General features: G+C 42.8%; 1 protein-coding gene across 3 annotated transcripts in view; it reads left to right on the top strand.

Annotated features, from left to right (window-relative positions):
- Positions 1-22,848, top strand: part of LOC106093872 (monocarboxylate transporter 9) — a 233,821-nt gene that overhangs the window by 143,502 nt on the left and 67,471 nt on the right. For all 3 annotated transcript variants that reach the window (XM_059366040.1, XM_059366038.1, XM_059366039.1), the window contains one exon: positions 15,102-15,192. In XM_059366040.1, the coding sequence (XP_059222023.1) occupies positions 15,105-15,192 (88 nt within the window). In that variant the 5' untranslated portion in view covers positions 15,102-15,104. The remainder of the gene's footprint in view (positions 1-15,101; positions 15,193-22,848) is intronic.

Below are 22,848 nucleotides of genomic sequence, written 5' to 3'. Positions count from 1 at the left end.
AATTAGTCTGTATGGCTCTGATACCGGCCTGCGTCGTATCAAACTAGAGAAAACCCAGGAAATTCCACAAGGACACCGGAGTATATTGATGACAGTTTATTGACTATCCCACTTCAATTATTCCTTGGTATATAGCCCTGTTCTTCTCCCTTGTCGACAACTGTCATCGCCAAACTGTTCCTAGCGGCATAAGCAAAGGTTCTTGGATCTTCCTTACTGTTATTCGCCCTAGTTCTTTTAGGCATGGGATGCCATCCAGGTGACCGCAGCCTTTAAGCTGACTGCGGTGCAGTTTCCGAATCTAGATGTGTAGTCTTTGGGGTAGCCTGTGCAGAAAATTCCCGAGCCCTAATTGGAGATTCTCTCTCCCTATTAGTGAGAGTCTTAGGATCATTCGCACAAAGCCTCAATAAACCTAAGAGCGATGCGTCTTGTATTATTCCAACTTTTTAAATAGCGTGTTGGTTATCCGGGGAATGCCGATGGTCTAGGCAAATTATAGGCATGCATATAAAGGGTGATTTTTTTGAGGTTAGGATTTTCATGCATTAGTATTTGACAGATCACGTGGGATTTCAGACATGGTGTCAAAGAGAAAGATGCTCAGTATGCTTTGACATTTCATCATGAATAGACTTACTAACGAGCAACGCTTGCAAATCATTGAATTTTATTACCAAAATCAGTGTTCGGTTCGAAATGTGTTCAAATTTTGACAAATTTTGTTCAGCGATGAGGCTCATTTCTGGTTGAATGGCTACGTAAATAAGCAAAATTGCCGCATTTGGAGTGAAGAGCAACCAGAAGCCGTTCAAGAACTGCCCATGCATCCCGAAAAATGCACTGTTTGGTGTGGTTTGTACGCTGGTGGAATCATTGGACCGTATTTTTTCAAAGATGCTGTTGGACGCAACGTTACGGTGAATGAACACATTTCGAACCGAACACTGATTTTGGTAATAAAATTCAATGATTTGCAAGCGTTGCTCGTTAGTAAGTCTATTCATGATGAAATGTCAAAGCATACTGAGCATCTTTCTCTTTGACACCATGTCTGAAATCCCACGTGATCTGTCAAACACTAATGCATGAAAATCCTAACCTCAAAAAAATCACCCTTTAAATAATAGGTTCGACCTTGTCCTTAAGACTCGAACCTGGTGTCTTCGTCAAAAGCCCCTGCTGACCAGTCGTCTGTCGGCTAGTGGAACCTGGAGCAGCCGCTTCATCAGTCGAGGTTTCAATAGCGGACAACATGCAACGGCCTGATACCACCACCGCAGCTGTTAGGTCTTTGGAGTCCATTCTAAGCCTATTCCCGGGCTCTAGAACTGCCGCTCCACTGGAAACAGACGCAGATCGTAAACCGCCTAATGGATACCTTAATCGCGGTTTTCCTTGAGGGACTTAAATTTTTCTTCCAAAAATGATGACCCATTACGAGTTACAGGAAAATTCTTGCGGTGTGAAGTAAAAGAACGTCCGCTCCACTTAATGGTTCAAACAAGAATCGTATAGGCCAATATGTTTACTCCCTACATTTCCGAAGATTTTTGGGAATATCAGTTCGAATTTCGGCAGAAGCACAGGGCACTTGAACAATGTCACCGAATTGTAAAAACTATATCCACCGTTCTCCAGCTAAAATTGTATTGCTCTGCTATTTTTTAGATGTACAACCAGGTTTTGATAAAGTTTGGCACAAAGCATGCTTTACCTATTTAACAAACTTTACAAACCACCATTTTATTTATTTTTTAAATCATATCTAAATGAATTATGCTTCTTTGTAAACGTTGGCAACACATATTGAAGAATAAGTAAAATAGCAGCCGGGATACCCTATGGAAGTGTTTTAGGTCCTATATTGTACACGGTTTTTACATATGATGAAATGATGACGTATTGATGACGTTACATTTGCAATTTATGATGATGACACAGCCTTTCTCTTTCTAAATCCATGGCAGAAGCTCGAGTAATTCCATTGCAATTGGACACCTTACTTAATCGGCTTATCGTTTGAAATACAAAGATAAACCCAGAGAAATCGTTTAATGTAATGTATCGATGTCTTTTGAAACGAACCTCTGATCCCAAATAATAATTCTTTATTATACTTAGGTATCCACCTTGACAGCAAATTGATCTGAAAAGAACACCTAGCTGCGAAAATAGTTCAACTTAGATTAGGTTTTAGTGACAGTCTGCCATCAGACTCACTTAGACGTTTTCGTCCATTGTGATACCACAGGAACAGAAGATGCCTTCTATTTCCTACCGTTAAATCATCCAGATCGCTTAAAAAGCCCAACAACATGCGGACATTCACATCCGCTAAATAGGAAAGGTTCTCAAAGAAATGAGAACCTACGGTGGAACTCCTTCTAAGAGCGGGACACACCCATAGAAGGTGTTCTATAGTCTCTTCTTCTTCGATGGCAACCTTCCGATTAGACAGTGACCTGTAAGATGGATACATTGACTGAGACGCCTGTTCTAGCCAGTGACAGCAAAGCGGTAGACCTCTTCAAGTCTAGATTAGGCCACATAGTTTTGGAATGCTCACAGCCCAACCTTTCTGACAATCTATCAAGATCTGCGACAGTCGAGGGCGGTTTTTGTATTCAGAAATACGTTCTTCAGGGATTTAATGGCTGTCGGGCTGTGCCAGAAGATATTTATGCTAATCGTGTTGACATTATATCTTACCACTCCACCACATCCTTAATTGCAATTATCTACGCTTGATACACACAGCAGTGGTCCGATAACCTTTTCGATATGACCAGTTCTAGTTCTTTAGAGTACCCCGCAAAGCTCACCTGGTCGTCTAGTTTGGAACCATCCGTGTAAAAGTCTACGTAACTTATTTACCAGGGATATCGTAGTTCCAATCGGTTCCATCAAGAATAGTGGTAGAGAACATCGGACATTGTATGAAGGATAACACAGTGTCCGTAGCCCTCACATGACCAAAGAGAAAGATCCCTTAACCTTACTGTAGTGGTCGCAACAATATGTCTAGCCACAATGTCCAGTGCATTAAATGTAGCATTAAATTCAGTAAAGGAGAAAGGAATTCTCTTTGTGGTTGGTATTGATCTCCGTGACGAGTTTGGCTAAGACTAAAGGCATGGCGCACTACGAGAGCAAAGCTGTCTTTTTCAAGATTGGGAGGACAAGGATAGGCACAAATGTTCATTCTGCGACACCAGACCGTGCAGTGGCAGGTGACTCAACACCGCCCAACAAACAGGGGCCGACAACGAGACAATCACGTCATCTCTCTATATTGGAAAGACTAAGCAAAGATCCTAATACTAAAATATCAGGCAGTGCAGTGACGAGAGACCCAACACAGCCTAACAAACAGGAACTCGACGGCGGACCCATCACCGAATTAAAGATTCGGAATACTGGGATAGGTAAAGATCCTCATTTTGAAACATTAGGCAGCGCAGCTACTGGAGACTCTATGCAACCCAACGAACAGAGAGCCGATGATGGTACCATCACCTACTCCCAAGAAGCCCACTTACTTAAGATTTGGAAGGCTAAGATAGGCAAAGGTCCTAGTATTGAAACACCAGGCAGAACAGGGAATGGAAACCCAATACAGCTTAACGAACAGGGACCCGACGATGGAACCATTACCGACTTTATAAAGAGTCGGAAGACTAGACTAGGCAGTGAACCTAAATCGATGACATCAGGCAGTGCAGTGACAGGAAAGTCAATGAAGTCTAAAGAACAGTCAATAAAGTCCCAAGATGCCCATTTACTGGAGGACCAATGATTGAGGTAATCCAGATAAACCTCCACCGGAGCGAGACTGCTACACACGCTCTGATGGAGAAAATCAGCAAGGGCAAGATTCATATTGCCTTAATTCAGGAGCCATGGACGACCCGGAACAAAGTTTCTGCACTGAACCATATCAACTACCAATTATTCTATGCTAACACTGGTACTCGGCCGAGGACCTGCGTTATTTGTCATAAAAATTTTAATTATATATTTTTCCCAGAGTTGTCAATGTCGGATGCAACAGTGGTGAGACAGGGAGACGGTGGAGCACACCTGGCATCACTTTATCTGCCTTTCGACTCTCCGTCACCGCCACCAACGTCGAAGATGCAACGGCTGGTGAGGTAAGCAAAACAGACAGGAAACGAAATGTTTATAGGGTGCGATGCGAACTCTCACCACATTTCGTGGGGTAGTAGCTAACAAGCGGGGCCAAGCCCTGGCAGAGTTCTTGAATGCTAACGACTTAATAACACTTAATATTGGTAACACCGCTACCTTTGTTAATAGGATTAGGGAGGAGGTATTAGATGTGACGATATGTTCGGAAAATCTAATAGATGAGGTTCAGGATTGGAGGGTCTCCATGGAACACTCTTTCTCTGACCATCGCTACATTAGATTTAGAATAGGACGGCCAGCGCCGAATCTGATAAGCTTCCGGAATAAGTTGAAGCCCAACTGGACAAAATTCGGAAGGCTACTCAGAAAAAGATTGGGCAAGATAATTTAGATTGTCCAAGCATAGAAGAGATTGACGAGAATGTCAACAGGATTACGACTGCACTGGTGGGATCCTTCGAAGATAGTTGTCCTCTTCTCTCAAGACCCCATGTCCAAACTGAAACTTTAGTAGACGATATGGGAGTGAGAGCAGAGACAACGGAGGACATGAGGCTTTTGATGAAAAATCATTTCCACAGGATACGACGGGATTCACGGAGACACCGGAATCTTGGAACAATGACGTTGATCGATTGTGTATAATAACGGAATTTATGGTGAAGGAATCCTTGAGGAGCTTCAAACCATTTAAGTCACCCGGACCTGATGGGATATTTCCGGCGTTACTACAGGACTTGCATATACTCCGCAAGCCTGGCAGGAGGCAAGGTTGGTGTTTATACCCAAGCCCGGCAAGGCAAGTTATGCGACACCAAAAGCCTAAAGACCCATAAGCCTAAGGTCGGTGGAGACTGCCCTGTACGAGGTTTTACATAAAATAGAAGAATCCTTCGATGCCAGAGGTCGGTGGAGACTGCCCTGTACGAGGTTTTACATAAAATAGAAGAATCCTTCGATGCCAGAACGTACACACTGGCGGTATGCATTGACGTCGATGAGGCTTTTAGATCAGTGTGTCGGTCCGCACATTGACCAGTACCGGGTGAACCCGGTCCTTAGAGACAGGATAAACCATATGCTAAGGAACAGGTGGATAAATTGTGTGTCCAATGGCATAAATATAAAGAAGAAAGTGGCACAGGGCACGCCACAGTGGTGCATTTTATCGACACTCCTATGGATGACCACCATAATTGACCTATTACGAATGCTGACTGAGAAGGGATTTTGAAGTCTGCTACGATGTTATAATACTTCTTAGAGGTAAGCATCCGAACGAGCTATGCAGATGGGCCAGAGGTCTCAATGTTATCCCAGAGAAGACTGAAATATGCCTTTTCACGAGGAAGACGAAGGTGGGCGAATTTAACGCACCAGGTTTCCTCAATAAGACGATTTCGATATCTGATAAGGTCAAATACTTAGGTGTGCTCTTGGACAGGAAACTGAATTGGAAGTTTCACATTCCGGAGCGTACTGAGAAGACTCACAGATGTTGGCCACTATGTAGACGGCCGTAGGCTCGAAATGGGGCCTGAATCCTAGGATAGTCCACTGGCTCTACAGGAGCGTGATTAGACCAATACTTACTTCAGTAGTTTGGTGGACTGCTATGGAGAAAAAGTGCAATATAAGGACCATACAACAGGTTCAGAGAACATGTTGTCTTGGCATAGGCGGAGCGATGATGACGACGCCCACTAGGCCATTGGAGACTACTCTAGATATCCGACCCATTGGCATACAGATTAAGTGTGAGGCAGCCACTGCGGCTATGAGACTTAAGGCGATGGGAGAATGAATTGAGCATGGGAACAGATCATACCATCGTGGTATAATCCAGGAGACGATAGGAAACCTGGATGGAAGGGTAGAGGCTTCCGATCGTATACCTGAGATGAACCTTGAAGTCGAGTGCGACGCACTGCTGCCATCCGCACAGTCTTGGATTGACGGAACCATAGTATTGCCATCTGGAAGATCATGTTACACGGATGGATCAAAGCTAGATGACAGAGTGGGCCTAGGTGTTTACATTGAGAACCCAGGGACTGAACCTGGTTTATACTGCCTGACCATAATACGGTCCTGCAGGCGCAGATCCGGGCGATCACGGAATGCGTAAAGTGGTGTGGTGCTTACTCGAGGAGGTCGGGTGTAAACATCTTTACCGACAGTAAATTTGCCAAAAGGGCATTAACAACCAGGACGGTAGGGTCACGAACAGTCTTGCAGTGTAAGAAAGAGATTAACGCCTTCTCTGAGGATGGCAAAATCCGCATCGTTTGGGTGCCGGGCCATAACGGAGTAAGGGGAAATGAAAGGCCAGACGATTTGGCGGTGAAGGCTAGAGGGCTGCCGTCAATAAACTTGGTTAACCCGAAGACTTTCGGGTCGACGCAGTCCGAGTTGAGGGAGTGGGCGACGAATGCGCATGCGCATATAGAAAAGCGAAACGGTCGATAGGACGGCGAAAATCCTATGGGGGGATTTATTCAGATCGTGAGAAGACGAGGCTATTACAGAAAGGAAGCATGAAGGAGGTCAGTATAGCTATAGGTATAATAACGGGACACATGGGACTACGAGCTCACTTATTTAAAATCGGTGGGGCAAGTGATAGCAAGTGTAGGGCATGCGTGGAAGATGATGAGACGTTGAAGCATTTCCTATGTCATTGCCCGACTTTCGCGTTCAACAGACACCGGTACTTAGGTGGAGACACAATATCAGACACGAACCAACTTACGGAAGTGGCATTGAAAACAATTAAGGATTTTGTAAGTAGCACGGAATTCCTAACTTAAAATTATCTTTTTAGAGGTTACTTTATAGTTTCTAGAGCGCACAGCAAGCCGATTACTGGCTTAGGTGTATGTCTATAGTGGCATGCGGCGGATTAATATCAGCACCCTCTTTTCAACCTAACCTATGCACATACAAGCCATGCTTTGGATCTGGTTGAGTATTGAACAGTAGGTGAACTTTTGAAGCGCCGCCCACCAGACAACCATTGTAAATTCCTTGACAGCGAGAGAATCCTCTATTTAGCCTATTAGGTCGTGAAGGGCTGTTTTAGTTTAATTTACTATATGCATGCTGCTGCAGAGACAGGCGTCTATCTCTAGAAGTGATAGACGTGCAGAATTTGTGCCGAAATTTATCCCAATCCGCCTTTCTTCTGTTAAGCCGAGGGACCACTTCTGAAGTATTTTCTCCAAGGCTAAAACCCATATAACAAGATCAGAAAAGCTGTGGTCATCAAATACTTCACACAGTCACATATTCTTCCGCTTAGATCTTCCGATACAAAGGTAATATCTAGTACCTCCTGTCTGTTCCTGGTAATAAAGGACGGTTTATCCCCTGTATTACAAATCGCCAGATTGCATCTTATATTACATTCGATAAGCAGCTCACCCCTTTCGTTGACATCCGAACTTCCGCATATCTGGTTGTTGTTATTGTAGTAGTTTGTTGTGTTCTATCTTTCGACTGATTGAGATTGAGGAACTCTGCGACTAAGATGGAGTGCGTCCAGAGGGATCTGGGTCTGAGTCGAGTGGGTCTAGCTGGGCAGTTAAACAGATGACGTGTATCGTCTGGTCCCTGGTCACGTTCGAGACATAAATTTTGCATCTTGTAGAAGTTGGGGCGGCTGCATCTGCTGGAACGTTATTGAGCCAGAACTACTCTGGTTTGCCGGGGGAGGCCAATTTATTCAGGTGCAACGGGAGGCGGACCTTCTCCAAGGACTACATTCACCCGGTAGCTACTTACCGCATCTACTACCATGAATGTTGTCTAGACCCGCTTGATATGCAGCTTGATCTAGAGGTTCTCTCTTGTAGCGCTGAACCTCAAGCTCTAGATCGTGTAGATCTACCATAAAGCTTCTGATTTGATGATGGTCTCTGCGATAATAGGCAACAAAGTATTGCTTAGACAGCATGTACTTATGTCTTTGCACTGGTAGGATCTTTATCTTCTAATGGAGGTGGTTCACATCAGAACTGAGGAGACAGCCCGTAGCAGGTCAGAGGGCGGTGTTCTGACAGATCTGAATATTATTCCAATGCGTGTCACAGAGCTGACGAGACCACACTGGAGCTGCATAACTTACCACAGACCGCTTTGCCGCTTACCACAAATTGCTTTGTTCGTGGTCAACAAGGTTTTGCTCTGCACACCAAGTGTAGGATCTTTGTCTCCTAATAGAGGTGGTCACATAAGAACTTAGGAGACAGCCCTTCGCAGTTGAGGGCGGCTTTCTGACAGATCTGAATATTATTCCGCTGCGTGTCACAGAGTTGACGAGACCACACTGGCGCTGCATAACTTATCACAGACCGGCCAATTGCTTTGTACGTGGTCAACAAGGTTTTTTTATCGGCACCCCATGTGCTGCCAGCAAGTGACTTGAGGACCTTGTTTCTGCGTTTGACTTTATCGCAAATCGCTGTGGAATGTGGGGAGAATGTGTAAGAGCTGGCAACGCCAAGTATTTTTGGACACTTGATGGTCGGAATCATTTCTCCATCGACCATCACAGTCAGCTTGATATTCACCTCACGCGTATTTGTAGTGAACAATGTGGCTGAAAATTGGATGGCAGATATCTTCACGTTTCTTGCAGCGAAATATGAGACAAGTTCGTTGAGATAGATGTTGAACCTATCGCAGATGTCAGGAATGGGCGGGGGTCCTGTTGCCATGATCGTACAATCGTCCGCATATGATACGATCTTTACGCCGTCTGGAGGGGGTGGAATGGAGGATATGTAGAGGTTAAACAGTACCGGAGATATCACTTCTTATCCCTAAAATTCACCAAAGACTGGCGACCACACAGATAATTCGCCATCCATCGTTTCAGGCCTGGCTGCAGGCATGACTGACCGTGTCGAATGCCTTCGAATAAGTCCAATACCACAACGAACGTCCTATCACATGGCCTGGGCTGATTGTAGCCACATCAAATGTGTGCGGTGATGGTATGCCAAGCAGTTGCTGTGCTATGCAGTCTTCGGAATCCATGTTGATGCTCGGCAAATGGAAATTTTTCTACGAGGCTAGGGAGGAGTAGAGACTCAAGCGTCTTCGCTACTGATGAGAGAAGGGATATCGGTCTGTACGACTCCCCCAAACTCGGGACTGTTCCAGGCTTCAGTAGCGGGATTACTTTGCCTGTTTACCAGACATCGGGAACTATAAGAATGTTCAAAGGCAGGTTGAGGACTGTAGTAAAGTACTCAACTCCATGTAAATTCAGATTCTTCAGCATCAGTGTAGAGATTCCGTCGAGGCCCAACGGCTTAGATGATTTGGCGTCACGGATGACATTCGTAACTTCACCCACGGTAAATTGTGACGGCTGTTCATTGGTTTGGAGACCGCGGATACGGCGAATGGCTCTCCTCCTTGCGCTGTCATTCCCGGGATGCACAATAAATTGACGGTTGACCAACCTGACGCATCTCTACGGATCAGTCACGGTTTTTTCGCCAAAAGTGACTGAGGTCCTGTCATCCCGTCTACCGGGGTTCGAGAGTGACTTAACCGTAGACCACAGTTTGCCTATACCGGCCCTAAGTTACATTGCTCCAAGTGTTGCAGCCACAAATTCCGCTTATGTTCGTTGACCCTGTTTATTTCTAGATTCAGCTCACTGATTCTAAGGTTAGTGGGGTCCGTACAACGAATTTCCTGCGCCGGGAAATTGGGCCGCACTTGGGGTATTCGAGCGGCTGGTATAAAGCGAGCGGCTGCTGGGCAACTAGTGGCCCAGGGGATCTATATACTGCACGGAATGGTGTGTCATGAAGGCCAATCCCCGTCCTTTATTCTTTGAGCGATCTTTACGCAGCACATTGTATCCGAGACAATTGTGCAAGCTGCAGGTGTTGGTCAGCTTTGTCTTCTGGATAGCTGCAACCAATATGTTCTTCCTTCGCATAAAATCTGCAGTATTGTCGATCTTGCCACGAAGACCGTTGCAATTCAGTTGGATAACTGATTTACTTCCCGGCACTGTCATGGCAATATTGGGGCTTGAGCGTACAACCGGCTGCCATGGGATTGCCCATATCTGGTGATGTGCATTTTCATCACTTTCTACACTGAGACTCTTCTTCCCTGCAGAAGCGGCTTCAACTAGCAACTTAAGGTTTGAAGGCGTCATTTCTAAATCGTGTACCATGTAGATATATAGGGAAGCCAGTCAGTAATGAGACTTACTTATTTCAAGGCCGGGTCCTACGGAATATTCAATGCTTATCGTTGGAAGATAAAAAAATTTAGACTACTCTTTGCAAGAATACAAACTCTGTGTCTCCCATTCTCCGTACCCTTGAGTTGTTTGAATCCCGGAAGTCTTAGACTACGAATCATTCCTCCACACACACATAGTTCCTGGATAAGACCCCCTGCCATGAATAGGACCATTAGTGCCGCCGACGCGGACACTTGCGATGTAGACGATTCCTCCATTGATGCTTCAGGGCAGCTATATTCAAATCTAGACCAACCTGGACCGTCTTCAAGAGGGATATGGAGGTGCCAACAAATACAGCAACATTTACCACCAAATCTAAGCAACCACATTTAATCATCAGCTATTATATTACTGGATGAAACGGATGATGTTCGACTATTGAAAAGATATGTCCTAATAACATGTCCTTGATCTACCATTCCAAAAATAAGTTGGAATTATAGCTGAAATCTGATCTCTATATACAATATTCTAGTTTTTAGTAGTATATAAATGTATTTCTATCCTTTCAAAGAAGGAATGATAGTTTCTGTTATTTAGAATATTGTTATAAAATTTGCTTAATATTTTTAATAGATTGGAAATAAGGAAATGAAAAAAACCCTATGCAAAATCGGTGCGGCAAATGTAGGTCATGCGGGTAAAAGATGAGAGTTGGAGCATTTCCTATGTCATTGCCCGGCTTTCATGGTTAATAGACGCCTGCACTTAGGTGGGGACACAATACCATAATGAACCATCTTAGGGGCGTGGACTGGAGAACAAGGATTTCGTACATATTACTGGCCTAGGTGTATATCCATAGTGGCATTGGGCGGATTAATATCCGCAATCTCTTTTCAACCTAAACTTATTGTCGCATTAACTCCAAATTTTTTTCACGTCCTAAATGCTTCATTATTATTATTCATTATTTTCAATATGGAAATAATTAAAAAAATTTTGCTGGTCCGAGATTCGAACTCGGGATCTTGGTATTGAAATGCAGAATCATATGCTATGTGCCACACAGTTTTTTTGCTTCCTACAGTGCTTCGGAATAGTGTGGGACATTATTTTAGATTATGGAATAATTAAAAATAGTTTTGCTAGTCCGAGATTCGAATTGGGTACCTTTGTATTCGGGACCACATGCTCTGTGCCACAAAGCTCTTTCCCATTTATGTCAAAATGTTATTTAAAATTACTCACTTCCACTGATCAGTCTCTGTGACAATCAAACTGAACAGACGTAAATTGTGCTCAATAAGTTTTTATTCAAAAAAAAAGTTAAAAAACTCACGTGCATTGTTTTTGCTTGAAAACAGTTTTGCCTACAATTTTTTATTTGTAAATTCAGCAAACAAAAAACTTTGTAGCAACAAAGCATCGAATCAACTTTCCACTGCTGTGCTGACAGCATGGTTAGTGGAAACAATAACAACAATGGCGAAAAAACTTCCACCGCCACTGACGGTGGCTCGTGCTGGCAGGTTGCAAAACTTCGAAACAAGAGCAGAAACAACAACAAACGAATAGAATTGGATGACTGGCCGACAACTAGAAGAAATATTTTAGTTTTAGTTTAAAAAAATGGTGAATGATATTTCTAGAGTGATAAAGCCTCAAGAGTATACATACAAGTCGCTCAGGGACGGAATAATGCAGTAGTGAAAATCGAGCCTCCACTAAAAAATTACGGCAACGTGCAGTGCCATAGGTGCCAACAATTTGGCCACACAAAAACCTACTGCAGAAAATTATATAATTGTCTGAAATGAGGGCTTGATCGCCCAACGGATCAGTGTCAAAAGGATAAGAAATCTCCAGCCAAATGCATAAATTGCCTTGAAGATCATCCAGCTAGCTATAGAGGTTGCAAATTTTACATATATCTCATAAGTATGAGGAACCAAAATAGGCATACAAGATAAATTTCCGCTTTTAATACTAACAAACAGTTTCCCATTTCCAGCGAAAGTGCCAAAAATAATACCGAAAATAATTCTTATGCTGTAGTTCAAAGAAGTGAGCAAAATAATTCACTAAGCAGGATTGAAGTGTTAGTCAATCAGCAAATAGAACTTACAAGCACGCTGCATAGCATGATGTCCGTGCTTATCTCCAAATTATGCAATTGAGTGCCAGCGTGCTTCCAATCAATCTTAACATCAATCACATAGATATTATTCTTATTTCTGAAACACACTTCTCTGATAGGACTTACTTTAATATCAAAGGCTAGGATTTAATTCAATCAAACCACCCTGATAATCGAGTTCATGCCGGAGCTTGTATTCTAATAAAAAGTTCTATAAAATACGAAGTATTAGATGGAGTTCGTGAAAATTTTGTACAAGCTGCTTGCATCAATGTTAAATCTAAAGATGGAGATATTGAAATAATTTCAATTTATTGTCCTTCCCGTCATAGTATTTTGTGTCAAGATTATGTTGAGCTTTTTGGGAAATTTGGGCAACGATTCTTCGTTGGTAGCGATTACAATGCCAAACACTCGGAGTTCTCGGCTTGCGACCCCAAAATGCAGAGAGCTACATAAATACATACTAAATACATCTCCTCTGTTATTTTCACTCCTCCGACTTACTGGCCTTCAGATCCAAATAAAGTTCCCGATTTGCTGGATTTTGTAGTATATTCAGGAATTTCTGGATCTGAAGTAGATGCGGCGGTGGAACATTCACGAACATAGAACGTTCATCTGTGTACCTGTCTACATCATTCGCTTTAAGTACAAGAACAAATAACTTACATATTTTAGCCTAAATCAGACGATTCGTAAATGACGATTCGTAAAGAGAAGGCTGAGAAAGAGATGGCAAAATAGCAGAAATCCCTATAATCTATAGATGTTTAATAAGGCCAAGCTTGCTTGATGACTTCAGAACTCAACGGGTAAGCTTTTGGAAAAAATCAATAATTCGAAGTACGTTAAACACTTATTGTGGAAATCTACAAAATATCTTAAAAGACCAACAAAGAGAAGCACTCTTATTAAAAAATCTAGCCTTCCGAGTACCGCAAATCTAGTAAAAGCGCAAGCATTTGTGCTGCACCTGAAAAGTATTTTCCAACCATACAGCTTCGCAACCGATGACGAAAACTAAGAAACATTTAGTTTTCTGGATGCTCCTTGCCAAATGGCAATGCCCATAAAAAGTTTTACTGTGAATGAAGTTGAGAATGGGATACAGTTTTTAAACTAATATAAATCACCTGGTTATGATCTGATAGACTCAAATATAGCTAAAAATCTTTCGCGCAAGTCTATAAAATTTTTAAGACGTATATTTAATGCATTATTACGTTTGGAACACTTCCCATCGCAATGGAAATAAGCAGACGTAATAATGATACCAAAGCCAAACAAGCCTTTGAGAATTTATTCTTGAGAAGGCTATGACCACCCGTTCTAGAAAGATGCAACATAATCCCAGAAGTACTGCTCGTCAGTATTTTTAGACGTTCAACACGCATTTGATCGCGTCTGACGTCATTGGTTACTATTTAAAATCAAGAAGATTCTCCCAGCCCCGTTCTATATGTTTTTGTAAGGGCTACCTCTTACAACGACGTTTTTACTTAAAGATTAAGGACGAGAAATCGCCCGTATACGAAATTAAATCAGGTATACCCCAGTGCATCATTCTTGTGCCAGTTCTATATACTATATATAGCCGATTGTACGTACCAGATTGACCCGATGGAATTCTTCATCGGCAAGGGCTGCCGCCTCAGTGCATAACACACTGCTACAACAACAACTGCAGACATGCCTTATGTACTCACGTACAACAATGGCCACCTACGCAGACGACACTGCAATTGTCGCCTCTACTGCATGTCCGATAGAAGTTCCCCCTATTTACAAAGACAACTACTTCTAAGTGAGTGGTTTCGAAGATGGAATATAAAAATTGACTCAGATAAATCCAGCCATACAACATTTTCTCTGAGAAGAGGTGATTGTTTCTGTTTACATCTATGGAGAAGTAATCTCCAGTCAAACTTGCGTCAAATATCTAGAAATGATTCTAGATAGACATAAAGGCGAAGCAGAAACAGCTCAAGACTAAAAACCGTAAATTGTTCTAGCTGTTGGGGCACAAATGGAGTTTTAATTTAATTAACAAATTTAAAATCTACAAAACCATATTAAAGCCGGTTTGGACGGCATACAGCTTTGGGGAACTTCCTGTAAATCCAATGTTAATCAATTTTAGAAAATGTTTTGCTTTTGCAAATTGTAAATTTTGCCCATGAACATTCCCTAAGGAATGTTGTTGAACTAACAACGAGCATATAAAGTTCAATATTTAGTTCATTTTAACTAGTGTTGAGTATAGGAAGGTTCCAAGTGTAACTTGTGTTTAATTAACAATAAGTGGCATAAAAATGTGTACTTTGTGCTCCAATTATATTCTAAAAGGAAAAATTGTTCCAATGGATCCCAAAAATGCGGCACGTGTTATCGTTAGCCGATTGTCATAATAATTCCAATTTTATTTATTGGGTGGGATCAAAGGAAAAAATGGAGGGTACACGTATTTAAAAAACAAAAGTTCCTCTGTATAGCATGGAACGGTCTAATATATATAGTATATTCTATTATATATCTACGCAACTATTTTCACTATTCTTTATTAATGTTATTGTTAATTTTTTATTTTAGGTTATGGATAAGAAAAGCGTCTCACAAGCACATAGAAACTATATGAGCAATAAAAAAAACAACAGCGACAACGAAATAAGGGATACAAGAGGTAAGTAGATCGAACTGTTGTTGATGCTAGAGCCTACGTGAGAATAAACAAACAAACAACGTTTGTTTGATCCGAGTCAAGCTTTGACTACACGTCATTTCGGATCTATTCAAGTATCAACGGAAATTTATCTGATTTTAAGACATGTGGAAATTTTAAAAACGATTTACATTTCTTTCATTCGTTTTTAAATACAAAACGAATTTTAAGCTTATAAATAAGCAAATGCATTTCATCTTCCAATAGCAGTGAATACTGAGTTAAAAACAATATACAAAAACATGAGATACCGCGTTAAGAACAATACAATAGTATGTACTCATTTTAGTATTCAGTCTTTTTCAGTCAATTTATTTGTTTTGCAAATATTGAAAGCGGGGAATTAAACCATAGTTGAATCGCGGTTGTTGACTCAACAACGCTGTATTTAACTCAACCGCACCGGTCGATGAAAAAACAAGTAAAATGCATCTGGTGGTAGTAGTTTGTCCGTCGTCCGGTGCTTTGTTTGTAATCCATGCCGTTTAGTAAAGAAAATAAATAACAGTGTCTATACCCAAAAAAAACTATCTGTCCACACCAAACATACACGAGTCATAAAAGAAAATTGCCCCTAACGGGCAAAAAACATGAAAAAAATTCGGCAGAACCCGGCCGAGTCACGAACATAGCGTTCGAAGCATTCAATACAACTATAATACCAAGCCATGTAGTCGTGTAGAAAATAAGTCTATCACTACAAAGAAAAAAAAAACACATGCGGTGGGAAGAACAGCAATTGTGAAAGGTGTCAAACATGGTAAGTGTCGTGCTTACATCGTAGATACGTTTACGCGATATATTCGATATAAGTACCACCTATCAATGCGTGGACCTTGAAACATCCACACCTAATGTGGTCGAAGAAGTCTTCTAATCAAAGACGAAACTCGTTCCACAGTGGTTGGTGTGTTTTGATATGTGGCTTTCATTTTCCATTGCAAACAAACCTTCGCTCATTAAGGTGGCCTTGAAGACGTCTTATTTAACTGTTGAGTGAAGCGGACGTTTTGTTATTTCGCTCCGCAAAAATTTTTCTGTAATCCGTACCAGGTTAATGATTGGACAAAATTTTATGTGACTCAAGTTAGCTACGAAAGTCTTATCCATTAGGCGTTTGATGATTAGAACGACCCAACAGCTGCGGTGGTGGTATCAGGCCGTAGCATGTTGTCTGCCACTGAAATCTCGACTGGTGGAGCGGCTGCTCCAGGCTCCACTAGCCGACAGACGACTGGTCAGCAGGGTCTTTTGACGAAGACCCCTGGTTCGATTCTTTAGGACAAGGCCGAACCTACTCTAACTTCGCAAGTCTATAATTTGCCTAAGCCATCGGCCTTCCTCGGCAAACCAACACGCTCTATAAGAGGTTGGACTAATAGAAGACGCTTCGCTCTCAGGTTTATTGAGAGGCTTGGTGCGAATGGTCCTAAGACTCTCCCTAATAGAGAGAGAGACTCCCTAAATTGGACTCTGGAATTCGCTGCACAGGCTTCTCCAAAGATCACAAATCTAGATTCGGAAACTACACCGCAGTCACCCAAAAGGATACTATGGATTCTCTCAGATCCTGAATCCATACTTGGAAGACTAAGGGAAAGTAATCCCAATCTTTTAACCACCGATTGGGAGATTGGTAGATTGGAGGAGGCTAATGGTGACCGGAGACATGCAGTATTCGCACTAAACTCCGGTTGTCTCGCAGACCTCAACAAGTCTGAAGGAGTTGAAACCTACGAACTCAACAAGTTGAAACTGAAGGTTCATAGAAGCAGTGGGGTTGTGGAATCAGGAGACTACTCAGCAGTTGTTGCTGAACACTTGCCCGCGGAATTACCGACCACATCGCTAAAGTCTGGCTCTGTTTGGTGGGTCATCCGGTTGGACTGGGCTCAATGTGTTCGCCAGCGGGGAAGAATGGAACTCAAAAAGTAATTCGACAGCAGCAGCTAGTGAAGCATCAATGGAGGAATCGTACACACCGCAAGTGTCCAGTGTCCTAAGGAAAAGTGGTTCCACTGCTTTCTCACCTGCCCCTGAATGTGTACGGAAAGTTCATCATGACAAGATCTAACGAGGACGAGGCTAACACAACAGTGGTGGAAGTTCGAATCCTGACTAAAGTCCGGTTTCTACAGATAAATCTCCACCATTATAAGGTCGTGTCGGCGGCACTAAAGGTCCTCTTGATGACAGGGGGTTTTGACGTGGGTCTTATACAGGAGGAATGATTCGTTGACTAAAAATTCCGGGATTTAAACAACTCAAGGGTACGGAGAACGGAAGACACAGAGTTTGTATTCTTGAAAAAATAGTTTTTTATCTTCCATCGATAAGCACTGAATATTGAGTGGCACCCAGCCTTGAAATATGTAAGTCTCATTACTGACTGGCTTCCCTATATATGGCACACGATTCAGAGATGCCGCCTTCAAACTTTAAGTTGCTGGTTGAAGCCGCTTCTGCAGGGAAGAAGAGCCTCATTGTAGAAAGTGATGAAAATGCACATCACCAAATATGGGGAAGTTCGGATATCAGCTTATCGAAAATATTATAAGTTCCAATCTGGTGATTTGGAAATAAACCGACCTTTATTACCAGAAACTGGCAGGAGACACTAGATGTTTACTTTGTATCGCAAGATATAAGCGGAATCGTATGCGACTGGGAAGTGTTAATTGATAGCTTCTCTGATCATCGTTATATTAGTTTCAGCCTTGGAGAAAATACTGCAGAAGTGGTACAGAAGAAAGGCGAGTTGGGATAGGTTAGGTTTAAGGGGCAGTATTTCATCAGACTCACTTAGACGTTTTCGTCCGTTGATACCACAGGAACAGAAGAAGGAAGATGCCTTCTAGTTCCAACCGTTTAACCATCCAGATCGCTTTAAAAAGCCCAATAACTTTCGAATGTTCACATCAGCTAAATCAGACAGGTTCTCAAAGAAATGAGAACCTAAAGTGGAACTCCTTCTAACTGCTAGTGCGGGACACATACACAGAAGGTGTTCTATAGTCCCTTCATCCCTACAGATTCTGCAAAAGTCGTTGGTGGCAACCTTCAATCTGTCAACATGTTTTCCGATTAGACAGTGACCTGTCATGGCGAACACAATCACTGAGATGTCTGTTCTAGCCAATAACGGCAAAGCAGTAGACCTCTTCAAGTCTAGATTTGCTACATAGTTTTGGAATGCTCACAGCCCCCTCTTTGTGACCATCTATCATTCGTTGCCCTTCGGACCTGGTCCTGGAAACTTAGCTTACATGTCGCTAAGGGCATACCCACAGATTCCAGTGTCCCTGGAGTGTGTAAGGTAGTTCCTAATCTCGCAAGCTCGTCTGCTTTATAATTCTCTGGGATATCTCTGTGGCCCGGCACCCAGAACAGGTGAATTTTGAACTGTTCAGCCATCTTGTTGAGAGATCTGCGACAGTCGAGAGCGGTTTTTGGGTTCAGAAATACGTTCTCCAGGCATTTAGTGGCTGCCTGACTGTCTGAGAAGAATTTTATGCCAATCGTCGTAATGACATTATATCTTAGCCATTCCAGCACATCCTTAATTGCAAGGATCTCAGCTTGCTACACACTGCAGTGGTCGGTTAACCTCTTCGATATGACCAGTTCTAGATCTTTAGAGTACACCCCAAAGCCCACCTGGTCGTTTAGTTTGGAACCATCCGTATAGAAGTCTATGTAACTTCTGTTACCAGGGATATCGTAGTTCCAGTCGGTTCTATCAGGAAAAGTGGTACAGTATTTTTTTATCATAAAGCGGCTCAGATAGGGTATAATCCACAATCCCTCGGAACATCGGATATTGTATCAAGTATAACACAGTGTCCGTAGCCACCACATGACCAATAAGACAGCTCCCTTAACCTCACGGCAGTGGTCGCTGCAATTTGGGTAGCCACAATGTCCAGAGGCATAAGATGAAGCATGAAATTCAGTGCATCAGATACTGTCGTCCTCAGTGAGGCTCTGATGCACAAACAAGACATCCTTTGGATCCGGTAAAGTATTGAGCAGTAGGTGGATTTTTGAAGCGCCGTCTACCAGACCACAACACCATACAGCATAATAGGTCTGAAAACTGGAGTATATACCCAATGCATGACACGCGGTCTAAATCCCCAACTTTTGCCAATGGCTCTCTTGCAGGTGTATAGGGCAAGAGTGGCCTTTCTTGCCCTTTCGAAAATGTTGGATTTGAAGATTTCCTGACCAGCAAAACACCTAGGTATTTTGCGCTTTCTGTAAATGGAACATTCTTTCCACCCAAGGAGACAGGTTGCACTGTAGACAACTTGTATCTCCTGCTGAAAAGAACTACTTCTGTCTTGCACTTATTTATACCCAGACCACTTTCGGTAGCCCACTTTGCTGTTGCACGTAGAGCTTCCTGAATATATCTCTTAGAGAAACTTTTCCCTAACCGCGATTGCCACGTCATAAGCATACGCGACCACTTTTACGCCTTTTTCTTGCAGAGACAGTAAATATATATTCAAAAGTAGAGGAGACAGTACTCCTCTTTGAGGAGTTCCTCTGCTGACCCATCTTTTTAGATCCCAAGCCTGCGTAATGCATCTTTTAGTAAGTTATTTAAAAACTTTCTTTCGGTAGAGTTGATACCTGGAAACTCCAACTCCTTTATGATTCACGTCGGTTTTACATTATTGAAAGCACCTTCAATGTCAAGAAATGGTATTACGCTGATGACACAGGGTTAATTACATAGAGTAAGCTAACAAAAGCTCTACTTAAAAAATGGAAATAGGGTTGCAGGGTTGCAACAATTACTTTACGAAATGGAAGTTCGAGACTAATCCAGACAAAACTCAAGCAATCATTTTCACATTCAACAGGTCGCCCAAAAGACTACCAACTCGCAGACTTAATTTTGGTTACAAAAGGATTACGGTCGCAGATAGTGTTAAGTACTTAGTGTTAAGACACTCATTCATGCCAACAAAATTTTTTTGTTTAAAAATACAATAAGGCGTAAATCAGTGGAAGACAGAAGTAGTTCTTTTCAGCAGGAGATACAAGTTGCATACAGTGGGACCTGTCTCCTTGGGAGGAGATAATGTTCCATTTACAGAAAGCGCAAAATACCTGTGTGTTTTGCTGGACAGGAAATTGAACTTCAAATCCAACATTTTGGAAAGAGCAAGAATGGCAACTCTTGCCCTATACACCTGCAAGAGAGCCATTGGCAAATGTTGGGGGTTAAGGCCGCGTGTCATGCACTGAGTATGTACTGTAGTTGTCACACCTATAATGCTATATGGTGTTGTAGTTTGGTGGACGGCGCTTCAAAAATCAACTACAATTCAATACTCAACCGGATCCGGATAGCTTGTTTGTGCATCACAGCCTCACTAAGGACAACACCATCTAGTGCACTGAATTTAATGTTACACCTACGGCCTCTGGACATTGTGGCTAGATAAATTGCTGCGACCACTCCTGTGAGGCTAGGTTAGGTTAGGTTAAAAAGATGGTACTGTTATTAATCCGCCCCATGTCACTATGGGCATACACCGAAACCAGTAATCGGCTTGCTGTGCGCTCTAAAAACTAAAAAGTAACTTCGTAAAAAAACTAAAAAGTAACTTTTATATTAGGAATTCCGTGCTACTTACAAAATCCTTAATTGTTTTCCATACCACTCCCCAAGTTGGTGCATGTCTGGTATTGTGTCCGCTCCTAAGTACCGGTGTCTGTTAGCCGCGAAGGCCAGACAATGTCAAAGGAAAAGCTCCAACGTCTTACCATCTTCCCCGCATGCCCTAGTCATGCTATCACTTGCCGCACAGATTTTACATAAGTGAGATCGTAGTCCTATGTGTCCCGTTATTATACCAAAAGCTATACTTCCTTTCAGTAATAACCTCGTCTACTCACATCTGGATCTCCCCCATAGTATTTTCGCCGTCCTACCGACTGTTTCGCTGTTCCACAGTGTCACATGCGCGTTCGTCACCCACGCCCTTAGATCGGACTGCGTCGACCCGAAATGCTTCGGGTTAACCAAGTTTATTGACGGCAGTCCTCTGGCCTTCACTTGCAAATCGTCTGCCCTTCATTTCCTCTTACTCCCTAATGGCCCGGCTCCCAAAAGATTCGGATTTTGTCATCCTCAGAGAAGGCTTTAATCTCCTTACACAATCCTCAGACTAACAAATATGGAAGAGACGTATAAACCAGAGGGAAGAGCAGTTCGTCCCCAGCCTTAAAGTAAAGGTGGTGTCTCCGATTCAGATACGGACAGTGATAGTGTCAATGAAACAATAATCGCCGTCGAATCGAGCGATGAGGACAGCGGGATGACGGCAGAAGTGAGCGAGGGCTTTGCTGAGCTCACAAGAAGGCCCGGAAAGCAATCCTGGGACGACGATGAAGGCGGAGGAGGATGCATCGGCAGCGGAATCGCCGATAGTACATGATGCTGGTAGGGATAGAACTGACATTGCAACCTCTTATACAGAAGATGGAAAGGACTCAGATCTCCCGTAATGCATAAAACTGCTAATACACAGAAAAATAATAAGAGCACCCCGCTTTTAATTACTCTGTGGAGACTAAGCCAGCCATCCCGCAATGGAGACTCCAGACATTGTCCTGCGGAGCGAGTCGGAACAGGAACGAAGGAAGCTCGCGCGGCCCCTGAGACTTCATGGAGGACGGTAACTTCCAAAAGGATGCCACAGCCAACACGGAAGGGACAGATGGTCGCTAAGAAATGTAAGATGGTCGCTAGAGTGGCAAGGAAGCACAAGCGAGATGAAATGACTTGTGCAGTCATCGATATCGGCACTTCATCCGGTAGGATTCCTACAGTTCATCGATCCCAAGTGGAGCATCTGGTTAACGAACGAGTTTTCGAACGAGTTTTCGAACATGTGTTTAATTCTGAACAGGGTCCACCCATACAAATTATGAGCTGCGAGTATAGACGGGATTTCTAAACGCTGCGCTTTGCGTCAGCAGTATGTATTGATATCGTCAAAATGCTCGTTTGTAATATCCAGAGTCCGTGGGGCGCAACGCATGAGGGAAGTCTTACACAAGCAAAACCAAAATTTGGTCGTGGAGAAATAGGTGGTCTTCCACAGGGAGGAGAAGGAGGAAGGAACTCACCTTGTGGTAGACATTGATCAACTCCCCGTGAAAAGCTTGGCTAAGACGGAAGGCATGACGTACTAGGGAGCAAGGCTGTCTTTTTCAATATTAGAAGATTAGGATAGGCAAATATTCTCATATTCAGTCATCATGTAGTGCAGTTGCATGACACTCAATACCGGCTAACGAACAGGGGGCCGATGACATGCCAATATCCGACTCTCTCAACGTTGGGAACACTAAGATAAGCAAAAATCCTAATACTAAAATATCAAACAGTGCAGGAATGAGAGATTTAACACAGCCTAACGAACAGGGATCCCTCAATGGAACCATAAACTAAACGGCTTTCTTAAGATTCGGAAAACTAGGATAGGCAAAAATCCCAATATAGAAACATTAGGCAGTGCAGTGGCAGGAAGCTCAATGCAGTCTAACGAACAAGGAGTCGACGATGAGACCATCATCTACTCCCAAGAAGCGCAT

The sequence above is a fragment of the Stomoxys calcitrans genome, chromosome 3 (assembly GCF_963082655.1).
Source record: "Stomoxys calcitrans chromosome 3, idStoCalc2.1, whole genome shotgun sequence".
Lineage (NCBI taxonomy): Eukaryota > Metazoa > Arthropoda > Insecta > Diptera > Muscidae > Stomoxys > Stomoxys calcitrans.
Note: the sequence above shows the minus strand (reverse complement) of the source record. Positions and strands in the feature narration are given on the sequence as shown.